Source organism: Euphorbia lathyris, chromosome 4 (genome assembly GCF_963576675.1).
Source record: "Euphorbia lathyris chromosome 4, ddEupLath1.1, whole genome shotgun sequence".
Lineage (NCBI taxonomy): Eukaryota > Viridiplantae > Streptophyta > Magnoliopsida > Malpighiales > Euphorbiaceae > Euphorbia > Euphorbia lathyris.
This window is the reverse complement of record NC_088913.1, coordinates 45,891,129-45,912,320: the sequence shown is the minus strand read 5'-3', so window position 1 is coordinate 45,912,320 and position 21,192 is coordinate 45,891,129. Positions and strand designations below refer to the sequence as shown.

General features: G+C 37.0%; 1 protein-coding gene and 1 non-coding gene across 2 annotated transcripts; one reads left to right on the top strand and one right to left on the bottom strand.

Moving 5' to 3' along the window:
• Positions 1-1,256: 1,256 nt before the first annotated feature.
• On the top strand, positions 1,257-4,480 carry LOC136225760 (E3 ubiquitin-protein ligase BIG BROTHER). The gene is made up of 8 exons (XM_066013868.1): positions 1,257-1,450; positions 2,014-2,194; positions 2,441-2,624; positions 2,745-2,779; positions 2,881-2,925; positions 3,002-3,129; positions 3,198-3,306; positions 3,391-4,480. Exons 2-8 carry the CDS (start codon positions 2,078-2,080, stop codon positions 3,439-3,441), a joined length of 669 nt encoding a protein of 222 aa, XP_065869940.1. The 5' UTR covers positions 1,257-1,450; positions 2,014-2,077; the 3' UTR covers positions 3,442-4,480.
• Positions 4,481-16,006: 11,526 nt separating this feature from the next.
• On the bottom strand, positions 16,007-16,113 carry LOC136228086 (small nucleolar RNA R71). The gene has a single exon (XR_010688421.1). It is a non-coding gene; the product is annotated as a small nucleolar RNA R71 (small nucleolar RNA).
• Positions 16,114-21,192: the final 5,079 nt, after the last annotated feature.

The window sequence follows — 21,192 nt, the reverse complement described above, 5'->3', positions numbered from 1 at the left end:
TTTTTTCATATTTGGAAACAATGTATAAACTATTATTTTGTTATTGTAGTAATTTTTAATTTTTTTAATTACAAGACGAAATGCACTTATAAATTACAATTTGTAATTTTGTATAAAATGTTATTTAGATTCTGATTTATTTAAAATTTTAATATTTGGCCACTAATTTATTATTTGGTCACATTTGGACCATATACTATTCAAATTGATAAAATTCTACTTAATTTTGATGAAGTGTTGATAAAATTGTTTCCTTATGATATGTGGTGATATTTTGACATATGAGCTTGACATGCCATACGTTTTAAAGTTGATTTACCCAAATAATTAATGAGATTAAAACAAGAAAACAAATCTCTAAACTAAAATTTATCAAGTCTAGCTATCAAAATATCATCATATGTCAATAATTCTATTAAGTTTCCATCCAAATTGGATTGAAATTTCACCAATTGGGATAATTCAGTGGCCAAATGATAAATTTTTTGATAGATCAAGCGTCAAATGACAAGATTCCTTGGATCAATCGATGTCCAAATAGTGATTTAAGCCTGTAATTCATAATAAATACGCGATTCAACCAATTTTTAATCTCGAAGATAAATTTTTCTCTTTCTTTCCATAGAATCTTGCGATTAGGTTCGAGTTCATCCGTCCAAGATTAATTTTCAGAAATTAATACTTTGTCGTCTCCTTGCTTCTTGCATGACTGGTGAGAAGAAACTTGATTTTAAATATATAAAAGAACACTCGATTTTACACGTACAAAAGTAAGAAGAATAATAATTTTTTAGCTTTATGTTATTATTATACGACTTGAATTGTGTAGTTAATAATTTATTGATTTTACTATTTACTATTTATTATTTCTAAAATAGTATTAGATTTAGATATGAAAAAAAAAATACACAATATGTCTAGGGCCTCCAAAATGCTGGAGACGGCCCTGCAACGACGCATGTTAATAGAAAAACGATATTGTTAAGTCTTCGTTTAAATGGGATGAAATGAGAATTGAAACGATGTCGTTGATCGGAAGCCATATTTACCAAATAATAGGTAGGGGTGAAATGAGAATTGAAACGATGTCGTTGTTTTGCAACAAAGCCAGCACATGGCGTTCTCTGAACTTAGAAAATGCCCAGATTACTTTTCCGTGAAAAAGAAAGACGGTAAAACCAGACAGTAAAAGTTATAAAAACAAAAACAAAAATAAAAGCTGAATGCTTTCGCTTTCGCTTTCGCTTTCATTTTCACTCTCTTCCATCTCTCTCTCAAGTCTCAACGAAAAGGCTACAGACGAAAGTAGGAGATAGAGAGAGAAAGCTTTCAGCTTTCTTCTCATTGTCCGTTTCTCTCTTTTACCTTCCATTTCTCAGCAATAAGTCCTTTGGGCGTTTTTCCTTTTCGACTCTGTCCATTAACGCCATTTCCAGTTTCTTCGATCAATGTGAGTGCCAATTTCTCTATTTCTCTCTCTTTCTGTTGATTACTTTTGGAGATTAAGCTGTAATTTCGTGGTGTTCTTTTTTTTTTTTTTTTCGAGCTCACTCTTTAGCACTTGCTCCTCGTTTGGGTTTATGTTTTTCTTCATTATATTTTCTTTAAGAGCTTTTTCAGCTGTTACAGGTACAGATTTGTTAAAATAAAAAAGGGACATAATTTCTGTTAGTTGGTTTCTGACAAAGCTGCGGAAAATGGAAACTAATGTCAAAGATTAGATGGGGAAAATGAAGATTATTTTTCCATTTGGAATTTCTAACTTTCTTTACTTTTCTCTTACTTTCCTGCATTCTGTATGCATATGGCTGTAATAAGAGAATTTTAGTGTGTTAGATATATCCTACCATGCCAATCTTGTGCCTTTTGGCCTGAATTTGAGAATTAATCCAGTACAATGTTGTTGAATCAATTATATCCAATATTTGAAAAAAAAGTTTCACCATGATAAATTGAAGGAGAAATATTATGTTGTTTAGGTGATTAGTGATGCTATTTTTGTGGATCTTGCAGCACTAGTATTTTCTGAACTGGAGAAAAAATAGTGTAATAATATACAGTGAGTGGGCATAGACAAATGGAGGACGCAGGCTTTCCTTACACTGAAACTGAAAGCTTCATGGACTTTTTTGAGGGACTTGCGCATGTACCTCTGCATTATGCTGATCCTGGATCAGTTCATGATCAGATTCAGGTATTATTGAGTTTGATTCCAGATAACCCTGCATATAACAAAGATGTCCTATTAGGTTTTCATGCTTTTGGTTTGTCCAATTAATGTCACCAAACATAAAATTGCATATGTGAAGGAACCATAAAAAGATTTTGCAGCTTTGGAAGTAGTTTGAAGGCTCCAAATGATATACCTTTCAAGAATTCCTTTTTTGTTTTGTCTACAAATAATTTTCATCTTAAGATTTATTTCTTTGCTCTCTACCAGGAGAATGCATATTGGTCGACAAACATGAATGCATATAAATATGGATTTTCTGGTCCAGGAAGTACTTCTTATTATGCTCCTTACGAGGTAAATGATAATTTACCGAGTATGGATGTTGGCAGGGGGACCTGGGGATATCCTTCTGTGGAAGAACCAACAACTGCAGATACATCGACAGAGGAACGTGAGTCATATATTTTCTCTGTTCCTACCTATTTGGATAACCTGATGTATGCAGTTTCTTCATTATTTTCTTGTATCTGTACTGTATTTACATGTTTAGACTTTTGTTCTCCTTTTGTAGGTATTCCAAATCATACAACAAGTGATAGCTCTCAGGTGAAGCTCTCTTGCTCGTATGTATGTATGTATGTTGTTGCATATCTTTTTCTAATAGAAAAACTAACTATATCTTCAGCTTTGTTCTGCAAATTTTGCAGGTTGTTTGGCAAGATGATATTGATCTGGATAACATGACCTATGAGGTTTGCTTCTCTAACTTCAAATGTGTTTAGTTGTTTTGATATAAAATACTATATGTGTTCCTTATTGGTGGCACAGGAATTACTGGACTTAGGTGAGACAGTAGGAACGCAGAGCAGAGGTCTGTCTCCAGAACTTATTAATTTGCTTCCAACCTCAAAATGCAAATTCAGAAGCTTCTTTTCAAGAAAAAAAGCTGAAGAGAGGTAAAATTCGGGCTTGAATATTCTCCATCTTCATTCTTTGTTTCCAAATTTTGAATTTTGTGGAACAGATGTGTAATTTGCCAGACAAGGTATAAAAGAGGGGACAAGCAAACGAAACTGCCTTGTGAGCATGTTTACCATTCCGGGTGCATTACCAAATGGCTTGGCATCAACAAGGTTAGTCAATATAATACGAAAGGCTGCATAGAGTTTCAAATTTCTCTTATCTCATACTGCCTTGCCCTTAATATCTGTTATCAGGTATGCCCAATTTGCAACACTGAAGTATTTGGCGAGGAAACAAAGCATTGAAAGATCAAAACTCCCACTTTTTACCTTTTTTTTTTGTACACGTAGGGGTTAGTGAAGGACTAAAGGTGATTCTCCATATAAGTTTTGTTGATTTGGAAAAATTATATAATCTCAACTTCTATAGCAAAGTCTAAATCCGGATCTGTGTATATCTTTCTTTCATCTTTGCTTCCCTGATTTTCTACTACAAGGCATTGGTTATTGTTTTCTGTCATCCTATCTTAAAACTCTGAGTAATGGACCACCTTGTTGTAACTTGAACGTTTAGAGCCCACATCGTAATTTCATGTATCAACTTCCCGATAGGCTTTGTTTGGATAGGGAGTTCAATGGCTAAAATCGGTAATCACTTGCTATGTTGTGGCTTTTGGGAGTTTCCTTAGGTTTGGGTCCAGTATCCGCTCACTGTCCGCTTGACTGGTTTGGTTTGAGGGATCAGTATTCCCATATACGGTGGTTAATGTGTTGCAACTGCATCTGAGTTTCCTTCACTTTGCTGCCGGATTCCTGCAATTTTTTAATGACAGTTGCGAAAGCCGCAATACGGGTTATGGGCGGGAAGTCTTTGGGATCACGACCACTTTTGGGGTGCTCACCAGATCCTCCAGAACTTTGGGCTGGTGTTCCTATCATGTCCTGCAATGAACTTTTGTGAGAGGGTTTCTCAAGAGGACGAGATGAGAGAATATGCCTGACTTAAAAGCTCGATTGTTGACTTGATCTTCAGAGGTTGACATGTGCTGGGCAGGCCTATAGGTACCATGTGAAGGCAAAGTTAGATTGTAAGGAAAATGTAATGTAAGAGAATGTAAATTTGTTACTTTTTTTTTTTTTTTTACAAAGGGTTCCAAAGGATGAGATTATCTTATTGCGTCTGAGTGAAGCGGTGGTGTGAAGGACAATAAGGCACCTGGACCTCTTTGTTGGGATCAACTTTTGGGAGTCATGGGCCCTTTTGTGCTAGAGCTATGTACGGAAAAATACAAAAATAAACCTTGCGGTTTGGGCTATTTTCAAATATAAATTATTTGATTTAAAAGTGGACAAACTAGTACTTGAGGTTGCTTCCATCAGTAAAGACAGTCTAAACTAACTAACAGTGTTAATAGAAAGTCAAAATGGCACTCAAAGTCAAAGGTTAAAGGCTATTTTCGTTTTTATATTTATTTATTTTATAATTTAAATTTTAATAATCTTTCTATCCAATCACTATCTTATGTAGGGGTGCAACCGAGACCGAACAGAGGCAGGCTCGGCTCGGCTCGGCTCGGTTCGAGAAGTTTGAAGATCGAGCTCGGCTCGAGTTTGAGGCTCGCCGAGCCTGGAATTTTGGAGCTTGGCTCGAGCTCAATATAGGTTCGGCAAGAGCTCGTCGATACAACTCATTTTGAACCTTTCCTTTTAATAGTTTTGAATATACTTAATTGCATGGTTTTTAAAACCCAACCGAACTGGCCGGTAGAACCGACTCAACTGCAAATCAGTCACCAATCCGGTCCGATTATGTGTATTTGGGGTTAATGCAATCAACCCGCCTAAGACCGGATGAAACCAGCAAGTCGGATTTAACCCAGCAACTGGAATAACTCCGGTTATTTTAAAAAAGGAAAAAGTATAAAAATAAACCTTGTGGTTACACCTGTTTTCGATCGACACCCTTATGGTTTAAAAATTTACAAAATGGTATCTTAAGGTTCATTCTGTTAGCAAACAAATACAAAATTGATTAACGGTGTTAAAAGTCAAAAGGAAAATAGTTAATTTTGTTCTTATATTTATTTATTTTATAAATTAACCTTATTATCTAATTATCACAAACAAACCTCAAAATAAAAAATAAAAATCAATTACACCATCTTCTCCATCTCTTTTTAATTTTTAATTTTTTTTTCTTCTTTCTTTCTCATCCTTCTCTCCCCTTTTTGTTAATTTCTCTCTAAAATCATTGAGTTTCACTCACTTTCACTCCTTTTAAGTATATTTCAAGTATCTTAACAAGTTCAACAAGTTCATCCAAACAACGTGGTGAATCAACATAATTTTTGAGAATATAACTATTGAGATCTTTGATTTTTCCATTTCTTTCAAAAGTCTTGGTCAACGGATTCAGGTTTGACCGCTATATCCAATCCTTTCTTCCTACCAATTTCATAGTGCCGTATATAAAGATTCAGTAAAGCCAAACAATTTAAACACAAACATTTAATAAATTCTTCTAATACTTTCCTAATATAAACCAACATTGAAATTAAATCTTCTCATTTTCAGCTGAAGAACACCATGAGAATCGAACAAGAGATGCGAGCCGGCGGCGACGACGGCGGTGGAGGTGGTGGTGATAACAATAATTCCGACACAGAAAGCATGAGCAGCGATCGGACCGCCGGATTCAATGGTCCTCTGAACAAAAAAAGATCTTCAAAAAAGAGTGTGAGGTTCAACATTCCCGGCGAAATCAATAATAATGGAGGAATCGAAGATCCGTCATCTAATTACATTGAAATCACATTGGATATCCGTGATGATTCTGTTGCAGTTCACAGTGTTCATCCTGCTAATCATGAAGATCTTGAGTTCGCTTTACTGGCGAAGAAGATACTTGAGACTAAATCGTCTTCTTTCCGTGCGTCTAATCTATTTCGCAACCCTGCATCTCATATTAAACAGGTTTCTCAAGAGCTTAAACATTTTGGCTTCTCTTACGAGGAGGCCGTCTACCTCCGCTTTTATGTTTGATAGAACTAAATCAGCTGTTGTTCATGCTTTGATAAGAAGTAACATCAGTACTTTTGAAAGAAATTGAAGAATCAAAGATCTCAGTAGTTATATTCTCAACAGATTATGTTGATTCACCACGTTGCTTGGATAAACTTGTTAAGATACTTGAAATATACCTAAAGTGAGTGAAAGTGAGTAAAACTTAATGATTTTAGAGAGAAATTAACAAAGAGGAGAGAGAAAGAAAAAACAAAATAAAAAAAATTAAAGAGAGATTGAGAAGATGGTGTAATTGATTTTTATTTTTTTATTTTGGGGTTTGTTTGTGATAATTAGATAATAAGGGAGGTTAATTTATAAAAAACTCATAGACGGCACATTTCGTCTAGCCCCGCCTGTTCACACTGTAGGAACGGCACCGAGTCGGTCTGCCATGTGCTGCGGGACTGTCCGTATAGTGCTCGTGTCTGGAAGGGCCTGATCCTGACGAGCCATTGGAATTTGTTCTTCGAGATTTCGGAGCCTGAATGGCTAGTTAGCTGTCTATCGGGTGGATATTTCAATTTTGGTATTCATAACTGGCTTTGTACTCTTGCCTTTGCTGTGTTTAATCTTTGGAAATGAAGAAATCTTGAGCTGTTTGCTGGGAGAGACATTCCGGAAGATAGAGTGGGTTTTATACGTTTCGTTGTGGAGGAGAATAGCCTCTACTACGACAGCTATGAATCTGTACGCGTTTTCAATCCCCCAGTAATGCATTATATGGGATGGAAGAAACTGCTAGTTGATTTTATGAAATTGAATGTCGAGGGCGCCCATAAGGCCTCGACGGGTGACATCTTTGGGTGGAGTTATTCGTGATCACAATGGCCAATAGATTACAGGTTTTAGTTAGTATATTGGGATCGGAGCCTCCTTCGAAGCTGAACTCTGGGGTTTATTGTCTGGTTTAAAGTTGGCGATTAGTCGTAATTGTCTCTCCCTGTTGGTGGAATCCGATTGTCAGGAAGCGGTAAGAATGGTAAATCAACATGCCCTCCTCATCACCTGTCCCGAACAATTATCCGTGAAATCTAGACGCTTCTCGCAGTGTTTGACAGAATCTCCCTCTCATGTCCACAGGGAGCGTAATAGATGTGCTGGTTGTCTCGCTTCTATGGCCTGTTCTTCATCCCCTGAGACCAAAATTTACATTGAAGCTCTGTTAGCTCTGCAGGATATGCTTAGGGCAAACTATACTGGTTGTTCTGTTCCTAGAGTCCTCGCCCCTTAGTTGTGCGTTTTTCCTTTTATTTTCTTGTGTTTTGATGTGCTTGTTTTTTCTTCTGTTTGTTTAATTTTCCCACTACACCAAAAAAAAAAAAACACAAGAAAAACTCATTTTGTTACATTTATATTTTAAAAAAATTAACACTTCCCACATCATCTGTCACGTCCGTATCCTTAATTTTTTATTTTTTATACCCCGAACCCTAAGTTATGTTATTCGTTTTAGGATTGGTCAATTAATTAAGTGTTACGGGTATAGTTTGTTGGTCCCGTGTGATTAGTTCCAAGGGGGGGTTAGGAACTAATATAACTTTTTTTGCTTAATTATGCTGACTTAATCAATTCTTTAAATTACTTAACTCAGTTTTGGTCAGCACGGTCGAGAGAGATGTAAGATAGCTTTAGTCAGAGGCTGACTAGAACCGTTTTACTTATGAGTTGGGAATTAACACTTAAGGTCAGCTTCAAACTCAACACTCTGATTACTCAGTGTCAGCTTATACAATTTATATCCTGAGTAATTTAAGCACACAACACATACATATATATTGAGAGAAAGGGTTAGAAATTACTCAGCAGATTTATCCTGGTTCGGCCTCACCGCATACGTCCAGTCCCTAGAGTCCTTTCGGGCTTTTTCAATCCAATACTGAGCTCTTTAAAGGTAGAGCACAAACCGTTTACAAAGCAGTTGAGTATGCAAGAGTACCATCCTCTATTCGTCTACTCAACCCCACTAAGCGCTATAACCGAACACTTAGATTTTCTCTACCGCTGAGTACTAAAACCGAGTACTCAACACCACTCTCTCAACTTTTACAATTGATACAAATCTGTTCTTTCTAGATGAAGAACACTTTAGATGAATACAAATTCAATCTAGACTTTTACACAGAGATAGGAATTTGGTGTAAGATTTTCTTTTCTTGTTTGAATGTGCTTTGTATGTATGCTCTTTTTCTTTTTGTATTTCGGCAAAGGATCCAAGAGTTGGACTTGTCCTTTTATAGTGAATTTCTGATGCCTCAATCATTTGAATTCGAATGTATCCGTTGAATTCAAACGGCTCCTTGCGTCATTCACTGGTCAACATACAGATTTTGCAGGCCAATCCTGTCGTCTGAAATTAGCAGGCGCCAGACTTGTCTTCTTCCGCCAGGTTCGTCTTCTAGCACCAGTTTCGCCTTTTAGCCAGCGGCCAGTTGACCCATGCGTCTCGAAACTGTCTCCGTGCGTAATTCCAAACCTTCTGTATTGGTGCAGACAGTTGTCGGATCTTGTCTTTTTGCAAACGGATCATTCGCGCTGTCCTGACGAGCACTCAGCTTGACTTTATTGACGTTGCCTTTGTTCTTTGTCTCTAGCGAGGCTGAGTCATGTTCTACTCAGCTTCTTCAGTCAGCTTCGTCTTCAAGCGTTTGTTCTGAAGATTACTTTTCTTTTATGATGCTGAGTTGTGTTCTACTCAGCTTCTTCGGCCAGCTTCATCTTCAAGCTTTAGTTTAGAGGAAGACTTCTCTTCTTTGATGCTGAGTTGTGTTCTACTTAGCTTCCTTGGCCAGCTTCGTCTGATAGCTAAGTTCTGAAGAAGACTTTTCTTCTATAACGCTGAGTTGTGTTCTCCTCAGCTTCTGTGGCTCATGCTGACTTCATTCTATCGTACTTTTTATTTCTGTTCTCATTTATAATTATACTTCACATTGAACAAACACATTAGTACAATTAAATCAAAGCACTTAAATTTCATTTCCCCGTAATCATGGATTAACTTAAATAATTTTGTCAAATCAAAATCATGTGGAAAAGTGTTTCAACAAACCCATCCATTTTGATGTTGGCAAGAATATTTAATTGTGGAACTCAGCAACGAGATTCCCCATGATTGTTTTACCTTTTATTCTTCTGCAGTTACTCCCCCGTAAGGGTCGCATCTATTGACTCAATTTAACTCTAAACCTTCTAAGATTTAATCGAGTGAAATTAAGGCATGCCTTTACTGACTTAGTTCAATTCTAGACCTTCCAAGATCTAATTCAGATGAGCCTAGGTCAGATTTCAGAAGATGGTCAATACTTGGAACATATAGTCATTACTTAGTGTGGCACATAGGTATTAGAGTTATTGTATAGGTATCAGTGTGCAGAGTATATTTTACTTGTATTTTCCTTATATTCACAAGATTTTTACTTTGTTCAATGTTTAGTTTAAGTATGACAGATCAGCATAGAATCATAATAGGTAAGCATCGCATATAGATAAGTCAGTTTGGAAAAGAAACAGATGCTTATAATAGATAGTCAGCACAACAAAAATAGAACATGCCAAAAGTTACAAGTCTAGGACTATTCCTAATCTATCTTTTCATGTTGACTTGAACTTGGTGGGTTTTCCCTTTGCCCTTGGCAGATCTTGGTTGTTGACTTAGATTTCCTGGGTCAGCAGAAGATGGACCAGGCTTCTGCTGAGTTCCGGCGGCAGGCTGAGTTATCTCCCTTTGTTTCTGCTGAGATCCAGCAGCGTGTTCTTTCTCCCCCGTTTTGCCAGCATCGGGATTGGAAGGAGGAGGAAAGAAGATTCCCTGTTAAGCAGCACGAGACAATTTGGATGAGTACAGTTGAAGTTGACTCGTACTTTCTCGAAGACCGTCGAAGACTGCCATGCCATCGGCCATAGTGGAAGCGGGGATCTTAATGTTGGCACTAAGCATACTTAAGAGATACTCTTGAGATTTTCCGATCCAAGTGATAGATTCTGTCAGTTTAGCATAGGATTGATGATACATCCTGAGCAGGGCAGTGTCATATTATTGACGTTGAATGTTGGTGTACCGAACCTGCTTAAGGTTAGATTGAGAGCATTGCAGAATCTCATTAGTCTTCACGAGGTCAGTGTCCATTTCCTGTTTATTCAGGTTGAGTAGGCGAACGACTTCACCAATCTGTTCGATGGAACACTGGGAGGAGGAGGAGATAAGCTCACGAGCTCCGATCAGCTCAGAGGTCAGCTGGGAGAAGTGTTGATTTACCTCAGCAGAGGTTGCATATGTTGAGTTCACAGCTGATAAGGCATTGAGTTGACATTGGATGGTGTCTATATGAGTTACCATCATCAGCTGGATTTCAGCCAGCTTTACTATTGACTCTTGCTTGGGCTGTTGAGAAGCAAAGGATATCATGACACTCATTAAGTCCTTGAGACCCTTGATTTCAGTTAAAAGTTGAGTGACAGAAGAGAGTTGTGATGGCTCAATATTAACAGACCCAACAGCATCAGCATTAGTTTGATGAATATCCTGAAGTAAGGCTTGAGCTGCGTCAATGATTCTTCGTCCAGACTCAGTAGCATGCAAGTAATCATAGGATTCATCATTTTGTGGTTCAGAGGCCGGAATATGAGTAGCACCAGATGGAGGAGGTGTTTGGTGTTGTCCAGAAACAAATGTGCCAGCGTGGTCAGCAGCTGGACTTTTATTCAGGTCAGCAACAGGAACTGACTGTTTATCATTCTGCGTTGAAGGATTTGGAAGAGGTGGATCAGCAGAAATATTGACTTGCTCACGGTCAGTCTGAAGCTGAGTATTTTCAGAAGGTTGAGGTAGTTCAGAGCTGACTTGAGCAGGATTTTCCTTTGCTAACTCTTTGTACTGAGCAGCAGGGACTTCGAGCACTTACTCGGTAGAAATTGGAACTCCAGGAGCTTTCGGATCGACTTGTTCCTCAGCTTGAGAAACAGAGGCTTGCTTTTTCTTAAGTTGGTCTGGAGTTGGCTCAGTGACGGTGGAGAAGAATTGAAACTGGAGTTTATGAGGTCAGTGATTGGTTCCCTTAGTGGAGAATCGTCCAGAAGGTCGATGACTGGAGATTTCTGAGCCTTTCGTTTGAATCGTTTGCCTGTGCTGTCCTTGTTGGTTTGAGAAGGGGGATCAGCAGTAATAGAGTCAAGTGACTCAGAGGCAGAGATAGGACCAAGGTCAGCATCAAGACCTTCCACAACCTTGTCCTGTACTTGTTGCTCAGTTTGATTCTCATTTTGCTCAGCATCAACTGTTTTATTTTGCTCAGTAGCAACTTTCTCACTTGGCTCAGCAGAGCCTGTCTTATCAGCATGGAACTGACCTCCAATATCACCCAGTTCTTCTTCTTGGTCAGTAGGAGTTTTCTCAAGATCAATTTCTTGACTTCTCAAAAAGTGTGAGTCTTTAGAGAGTATAAAGTCAAGAGGAGGTGCATCAATCGATTTCAACCCAAAAGTTTTCTTCTTCTTTTTCAAAGGTTGCTTAGGGGTTTCCTCACTTTCTTCCTCAGGCTCAACTTGCCTTTTCAGTTTCTCCGCTGACTTAGGTTCCTCTTGCGCTTGCTCATCAGCAGCTTTCTTCACACTGGATATATTCTCAGCTTCCTCGGAGCTGTATTGACGTCCCTTGCGGATTGGTCAGCTTTCCGCTTCTTATCTTGCCTTGTTTGGTCAGCGGGTTCAACCATTACTTTCTTTCCTTTCTTGGTTGGCACATCCTGTGCTGCTTCAATCATATTATCCCCTTCTTCATTTTCTTCTACACCTTTCCCTTTCTTGGATTTAATCGGCTGATTATAGGCTAATCCAAATAGCAGTGCCACTGTAATTTCGGTTCCCCAAGTCTCAACTTCTTCAACCGTGCTTACTTGGTGGTCCTGAAGAATTTTCGTGATGAGGGAACCCATCCTGAGTTTCCCGGTACTTCGTTGGAATGCGCCGATAAGAAAGACGGGCATATTGAGTGGTTTGTGGGTCAGCATGTGCCAGATGAAGCACTGCTCAAAGTTTGAGGCCGATGAGGAGGAGTTGACCTTTGGGAATAGGAAGTTGGTCAGGATGTAATGAGCCATTTTCTGAGGCTGACCCATGCACGTGTTGGCTATTTCTCCTTTGTGGGTTTTTGGCTTACAGAACTCAACAGGATAGTCAATTTTGGCGTGGTCGTTTGTGGTCCTGAATTCTGTACCTTTGGCCGACAGCTTTAGTAGAGTTGTGAGATAGGTCAGAGTGATTGTGATATCCTTACCCTTGACTTTGGTGATCAGGTGGTCAGCATTCTCTTCGTCAACTCTAAGATTTGCGTAAAATTCTCTAACTAACTGTGGGAAGGTATTGCCGGGGAGAGAGAAGAGTTCGGTCTAGCCGTTTTTGGAGATCCACTCACAAAAAGGTTTCTCAGTCGTTACGAAGCTCGGGGAGAACCAACGGCAACGAAGTACCTCACAGTTCTTCACGCTGTTGTATACAGGGAGGAATATCTTCTCCTTAGGTTGTTTGTCCTTCTTCTCATTCTTCTTTTTCGAAGGTGTTGCTTGGTCAGCTTTAGGGTTTTTGCTCGGAGTGTTGACCTTGATTGGTCATGCTGACCATCCCCTTGAGACTCACTTGAAGTCTCTTCATAGTCCTGCTGAGCAGGGGAAGAAGGATTTTCATCGGAGCGATTGTCATCGTAACTGATAGGGGCGTTTCGTCCATATCTTTTAGCGTGATTTACGGTTTAATTTTGGATTAAATAAATAAGTTTAATTGCAAAAATAGAATGTTTTAATAAAATAACGAAATAAAAATAAAATCCGTACTTTCGGTTAATTATCTTTATTTTTGATTAATTTAGAAAATAAAACGTCAAGCTAACTCAGCTCTCGAGAATTGTATTTCAGGTACGAGTAAGGAGCAAAAATCCACCAACATACGTGGGGCGTATCACCCTCCACGCGGGACGTGGAACACCAAGTCAGAAATAATTGCTCAATCCGCAGGCACCACGTGGGACTTACCCACTGCCACGCGGGGCGTCCTACCTTACACGCGGGGCGTATAAGCAATGATAAGCTCAATCATGAATGTCAGACTGCATGGTCTTCCAAGTCAACTACTCTCACGCGGGGCGTCCCAACCTACACGCGGGGCATATATAGGAAGTTCTTCAATCTAAAGTTCCAGGGACTCACATACGCGAGGCGTCCCCTAGGCCACGCGAGGCGTAAAAGACACATTTCAAGCCATTAAATCTCAGGAGCTCAACCACGCGGGGCGTACCCCAGTCTACGCGGGGCGTGGTTGAGACAACAAGATCTGAATTTGGTCCACATGCAGGAGATTTCTGATGGAATGGGTCAATACGCGGGGCGTCCCCTACCATACGCGTGGCGTGTCATGGGAATTCTGCAGAAATAATGTATCTCCATGCTTGTACCTTGTGAACTTACAATTCTACCCCTAGCTTGATGTGTATAAATAAGAGTGACTAGCACTCATTTAGACATCCAGAATTTTATGTATTGAGTTCTTGCTACATAGTTTTAGATTTTATTTTCAGATTTTACATAGCAAAACACTATCACCTTGAGAGCTTGTTCGTTTATTCCGGCATTCCTGTTAAGCCCAAAATATACCTAAAATATCATCAATAATTACATCAATATTGCTACGAATTTATGATATTTATACCTATTTAGAATACTTTTACTCTCGAATATGTTTCTTTCTTGCAAGGTACATAAATATTTGGTAAAATCCAAATAGGAGTAAAAAGAGCTCAAAAATAGAAGAAAAGCCCTACAAAAGGAGTCGAAGACGACGAAAATTAATAACGCCAAGTCGAGGACACGAACGAGAGCGAAGAAGTGAAAAATGCTCCGTGCCGCGACCGCGGCCCCCACTATTCACGGTCGCGACACGCGTCCCTCAGCCTCTCCTTCCCTTCGTCTAAAGAACAATTGATGCTCCCCCATTCTCGGTAGAGAATTTAATATTCTCGGTACGAGCAGGAGATTTTAGAAGCCTAGTTACACACTTTCGTTTTCGACGAAACGCGATCGTTCGGGTGGATAAAGACATCCTTTTGCAGCGGACACGATCCTTCACAACGGACACGACACTTCAATCAAGACTCTTCAACATCTATAAATAAAGAGTTGATGGAGAGTTGAAAAAATAATGATATATGTGTAGAAGAAATAGATTAGTGTAGAATTTATGCAGAAATTCCGAATCAAGTGATTCAGAGATTAGATTTCATTTCTGTTCAAAACAATATGATGTACACACATTGTTTACTAAATAATAACAAATTCAGTAGCGTTTAGACATTGTTCCAGTTTAGTTTACATTTTGGTAGTGGACCGACCCAGTCTCTATTACGAAGATTCAGCGAGAAGATTGAGTAGAGGATTCGCCCCTGAGCCTGACAAACTCTAACGAAACCCAAGGAAAGGATTGACAACCCGTTCACTTGCACGCCGTCAAAGAATTCAATGCTCCACGTTCTCTGTAAACTTGTATCAATTTATATTTCATCTAATAAAGTCCGTTCTATTCGATAGATTTTTATGCAGCACTTATGGTAACCAATCCACTAAAGTGACTGCTGGTGTTTTCATTAAAACGTATTTAATCCAAAATCTTTACAAGGAAACTTTGTTGAACACTTAGGCAAATTATTATCTCGAAAGAGTTTTAATTTGATTAAGGGCAATTTATCCTGAAAGAGTTTTGTCATGTTCAAAGCCAATTAATTAGAGGTTCCGTCATTTATTTCATCTTTATAATTCGTACAAAGTTTAAAGTTGTGTTCTTTGCTTAATGCAAACAAATATACTTGTTTACTTTTCTAAAGTACTAAAACGTTCCTGTTTTGCAAATTCATTCTTAAATCAGATATTTTCTAACATCTTCATATTCTAATCTAATTCTTATTCTAGCAATTTCAAAACCAAAACCGATTAAACGATTTTTCCATATCATAAACCTTAAAGTAATTTTAACCGATTGTAAATAAGTTTTGTTAAAAAACGTTCCCTGTGGGATCGATATCTTTTATTACTACAAGCGTATACCGTGCACTTACGGAAATCGCTCAACAAGTTTTTGGCGCCGTTGCCGGGGAACGCCAAAATTTTTGACAAAATTTTAAATTTTTCGTGTTTTATTACGAATCTAGGTTTATTCATACTTATTCAAACTTTTACATTTTATTTATTTTTAATTACTAACATATTTATTTTTCAAAATTCTGTTTTGTAGGTAGTTTTTGTTCGTGCGAAATTTCAAGTTCATGTGCAGTTCTCGAAGTTCGGGCACGTCACCAGATCCTATTGACCCAGAATTTGAAAGAACTCTTAAAAAGAACAAGAAAGAAAAGAAAAAGAAAAACCAAACCCCAATAAAAACTAAAATTACCGAGCCAGAAGTTATGGCCACACTTATGGATTACGCTAGGCCAGGAGTGGCCGGTGTAACAAACAGTATAGTTAGACCCCAAATTAATGCACATCATTTTGAAATTAAGCATGCGTTGCTTAATATGTTGCAAAATAATGTGACGTTTTACGGGTTACCTAACGAAAATCCTAATACCCATTTGACAAATTTCTTAGAAATTTGTGACACTTTTAAAATTACTGATGTAACTGCAGAAGCAATCAAACTTCGCATTTTTCCTTTTACTTTGAAGGATCGAGCCAAAGAATGGTTAACTTCTATACCAGCCGCATCAATTGAGACTTGGGAGCAATTAGCCCAAGCATTTTTATCAAAATTTTTCCCTTTAGCAAAAACCGCAAGAGTCATTAAAGAGTTAACATATTTTTCTCAAAATGATAGTGAAACTCTTTATGAGGCTTGGGAACGTTTTAAAGAACTTCAACGTTTATGCCCACACCACCAATTGCCCACTGAACTTTTAATGCAAACATTTTATAATGGACTAAATCCTACAACTAGAGGTTCATTGGACGCTATGTCTGGAGGGTTATTCATGAAGAAAACATCTGCCCAAGCAAGAGAACTTTTGGAGGAAATGGCAATCAACAGCAGTATGTGGCCCGCGGAACGTGGACACATACCAGTAGCAAAACCATCATCCTCAACTACATCATCAGTTAAAGGTATAGTGAATCTTGATCCAGTAGCGATGTTGCAAGCCCAATTTTCTGCCTTGTCGCACAAAATTGATAGGTTTATGGCACCGTGTGATCCTAATGGTCAACCAATCCAAACGGATGTGGATTACGAAGGTATGAGTGAAATTGAACAGGTAAATTTTGTCCAAGGGCAAAACCAAAATAATAATCCTTATTCCAACACATATAATCCTGGATGGAGAAATCATCCTAACTTTAACTGGAGAGACAATAATAATGTTAATGCTAATCAAAATCGTATTACTAATTATCAAAATCAATCAAGAGATTCGATTAGCACTTTATCTTCTAAAATCGACAAATTCATTGATGCTATGAGCGGAAAAATAAGTAATCACGACGATGGTTTTAAACGGATCGAGAATAAATTCGATCAGCTTATTAAAAACCAATCATCTAGCATCCATAATTTGGAGATTCAAATTGGACAACTCGCTAAATCAATTCCATCCCGCAAAGAGGGAAGTCTTCCAAGCCATACGGAAGAAAATCCGAAAGAGCATGTTAAGGCTATCACTCTTCGTTGAGGGAAAAACTACTTAGGCCCGAAAATGCCCGGAAATTCGACTTTACCTGGACTGATTTACCAAAGTCCAAAGAAGATACATTAAAACAAAAAGATGCACCGATTGACTCTAGTATAAAAACTTTTGTACCCAAACCACCTTTTCCACACAAAGTCCGCAACAAGGACTATGACAAACAACTTTTAACATTTTTAGACAAACTTAAAAATTTGCATATTAATTTGACGTTTATGGATGCAATTACGCAAATTCCCAATTATGGTAAATTCCTAAAAGATTTAATTTCAAAGAAAATCAGTTGGGAAGGAATTTCATCCATTTCGCTAACTGAAGATTGCAGTTCGATTGTGTCAAGCAATTTGCCCACAAAACTCAAAGATCCCGGATGTTTTACCATTCCATGAAAATTGGGAGATATAGAATTCCCAAGTTGTCTTTATGATTTAGGCGCAAGCATTAACTTGATGCCATTATCTATTTTTAATAAGTTAGGCTTAGAAGAAGACATCAAACGTACCAATATGGTTTTGCAATTAGCGGATCAAACCACTAAAAGACCATACGGTATAATTGAGGATGTTTTAGTTAAAGTTGACAAATTTATTTTTCCTACCGATTTCGTTATTTTAGATTTTGCTTATGATGTAAATTGTCCGCTAATCTTTGGTAGACCGTTCATGAACACGGGACGTGCTCTAGTTGATGTGTTGGAAGGGAAAGTAGTTTTACGAATAGGAGATGATAAGATTGAGTTTGATATGAACCAAGCGATGAAATATCCTATGGAAGATTTCGCTTGTATGAAACTTGATTTAATTGAAGAATGTGTAAATGACATTGTTCAAAAAGAAGAAATAATAGAACCTATAATGAGTGAGGAACTAGAAGATAAGGACCCAGAACCTTTGATTCGAGAAGATGGACCAGTTCCGCCTTCAATTGTAGTTCCACCTAAATTAGAACTTAAAGAATTACCAAGTCATTTGAGGTACGCTTTCTTAGGCGAAGGCGATTCTCTACCTATTATTATCTCTAACAAATTAACACAAGTCCAAGAAGAGAAATTGAAAGAAGTTGTTAGAAATAGGATAGGAAGTATGGGTTGGCAAATTTCAGACTTAAAAGGTATTAATCCAAGTATTGTGATGCATAGAATTCACTTAGAAGAAGATAAGCCACCTAAAGCGGATAGGCAAAGACGCCTAAATCCGAACATGAAAGAAGTGGTAAAAAATGAGATTACTAAACTTCTGGACAATGGAATCATCTACCCTATCTCGGATAGTGAATGGGTTAGTCCAATCCATTGTGTACCTAAAAAGGGAGGCATAACAGTTGTAAGGAATGAAGAAGGTGAATTAATACCTACGCGAACCACCACTGGTTGGAGGGTTTGTATAGATTATAGAAATCTAAATAAAGCAACTAGGAAAGATCATTTTCCTCTTCCTTTCATTGATCAAATGATCGAAAGGATAGCTGGTCACGCTTTCTACTGTTTTCTAGATGGTTACTCCGGATTCTTTCAAATATACATTTACCCGGATGACCAAGATAAAACAACCTTCACATGTCCTTACGGAACATTTGCGTATAGAAGAATGCCCTTTGGTCTATGTAACGCACCTGCAACATTTCAACGTTGTATGACTGCGATTTTTAATGATTTCATTGAAGATATCATGGAAGTTTTTATGGACGGTTTTTCAGTTTATGGAGATTCTTTTGATTCGTGCCTAGAAAACTTGGATAAAGTTCTGTCTAGGTGTGAAGAAACAAATTTGGTATTAAACTGGGAAAAATGTCATTTCATGGTTGACGAATGAATTGTTTTAGGTCACAAAATATCTGAAAAAGGATTAGAAGTAGATAGAGCAAAAACCTCAGTAATAGAGAAATTACCCCCTCCAACTACTGTTAAGGGAGTAAGATCATTCTTAGGACATGCTGGTTTTTACAGAAGATTTATTAAAAAAAATTCTGTAATTTCCAAACCACTTACTAATTTACTCATGAATGATTCAACCTTTGATTTTAATGAAGAATGCGTTAAAGCTTTCGAAACATTGAAAACAGCTTTAGTCAGTGCACCTGTTATTGCTAAACCCGATTGGGATCTACCATTTGAAATTATGTGTGATGCAAGTGATTTAGCTGTCGGATGTGTTCTAGGTCAAAGGAAAGATAAGAAACTTCATGTCATTTATTATGCAAGTCACACACTGTCTGGTGCACAATTAAACTACACCACAACAGAAAAAGAAATGTTAGCCGTCGTTTTTGCATGTGACAAGTTTAGGTCATATTTATTAGGTTCAAAAGTTATTATTTATACTGATCATGCTGCATTAAGATATCTATTTGCTAAAAAGGATGCAATTGGATCCCCAATTTCCCTTGGCCTCATCATGTCCGAGTCCAGAAAGAACGAGTTTATCCCATACATCATCTAAACATAATGATACATACTTCTTCGTTGTCAATTTAGATCGAATGAGTTTAGATTTTTCATCTGAGCTTTTTCTCACCCATTTGGCATCAAAAAGCTTCATGGATCTAGAGATGTCTTGATTTTTTTTAATTGTTAAATTTGATGATACAATAACCCATAATTAAGAAGGGCAGTACATAAGGTTAAAGGAGAAACCATGGTTGAAGACCTTGTTGCATCCTGTGAGAGTGAGGAAGAAGATGTTCGAATGAGAGAATTTGATTTCTATAATTCTAATAAGATGATATGTGCAATTCTAATTTTAATTACTAATTATTTATTTATTTTAAGGTTTGCTTGTGATAATTAAATAATAAATGAGTTAATTTATAAAATAAATAAATATAAGGATAAAAATATCCATTTGACTTTGACTACCATTTTGACTTTTTTTAGCACCGTTGGTCAATTTGGACTATGTTTACTGACGGAATCAACCTTAGGTATTTGTTTACAAACTTTTATACCACGTAGTTTATGTTTGAAAATGACTCAACCCACGTAATTTTTTTTTATACTTTTCCCTTTAACATATTATGTTCGAAACTAGAAAAGATTTATTCAATGATAAAAAAAAATCTCTAATTTTGTCATCACGAATACCAGTGAATCTAGATAACAAATCAATGAAAAACCAGCATGAAGCCCTTCTAAAAAAACGATGCAACCAAAACATTAACACACAAAGAAGGAAAAAAAAATATAAACTGAAACTCAAATTAGTCATATTATAAACAAAACCCAAAAAGGAAAAGACAATTAAACAAAGAAAAAGTAATTAGAATTATCTTCAAGAGACTTCAGCTTAGGACATTCTCAATAAGATGACCAGAGAAAGGATTCAGTAAGATAATCAGAGAAAGGATTTATGGCCTAATACATTGTAGCCATGTATTTATCCAATGAATTTGCTTAAACTAACCTATTGATTTTTTACACTTTGTTAAAATGACTTATTGATTCATGAACTTGTTTATATTAATCAATTGGATTTTTAAACTTACTTAAAGTGATACAGATTTGAACTTATCCAAACTCTCTCATTCTATTGATATGTGGATTGGATGAGAATCAATAAGTCAGTTTAAGTAATTTTAGTGGGGGAAGAGAAGTAAATAGGGTATTTTTAAAATATAAAACAACATTTAACTTTTCTAGGGAAGTACGAGTAAAAGCTTGGATTGGAATGTATTAAACAATTACAATTTTGGTTCCATTACTCATTATATATTGCATGATATTAAATTAAAGTGCATAAAATAGTTTACTCAATTTTCAACCATAATATCACTCTTGACTCATTCTCCCTATGTTTTAGTTGACCAAATTAAAAATTCGCACACAAAAAATTATTACATAAATCTATAGTCTCTAAATTGTAGATAACATTATGATGTTTAAATTAAAAGTTATTGAAATTCGCATTATAGTAATATTAAAATTGAAATCAAAGAGAATCTATTTTAAAAAATTAAGAAAGTGATGATCTGATAAGAGGATGTTTGTTTCTAATATTTTCCATCTCCTAATTGCTCTTTCACTCATATTAGCAATAATTTTAATATTTGGTTAGAAATTAAAAAAAATCCAAATTGTTGTTTTAGTAGTAAACAGCTATTATTTGAAACAATAGTAAATTGCTGCTTCTTCTCTCTCATGTTTCAGTTCCAGCCAAGTTAATGATTAATATTAGATTTAGTGAATTACTATATCTAGCCACAATTTCCTACCTCTAGCCTCGGGAATTGACCGAACTATCCTTTTCATAAAAATTGAAAAAAGACAAAACCTCTCAAGAACCCTATAC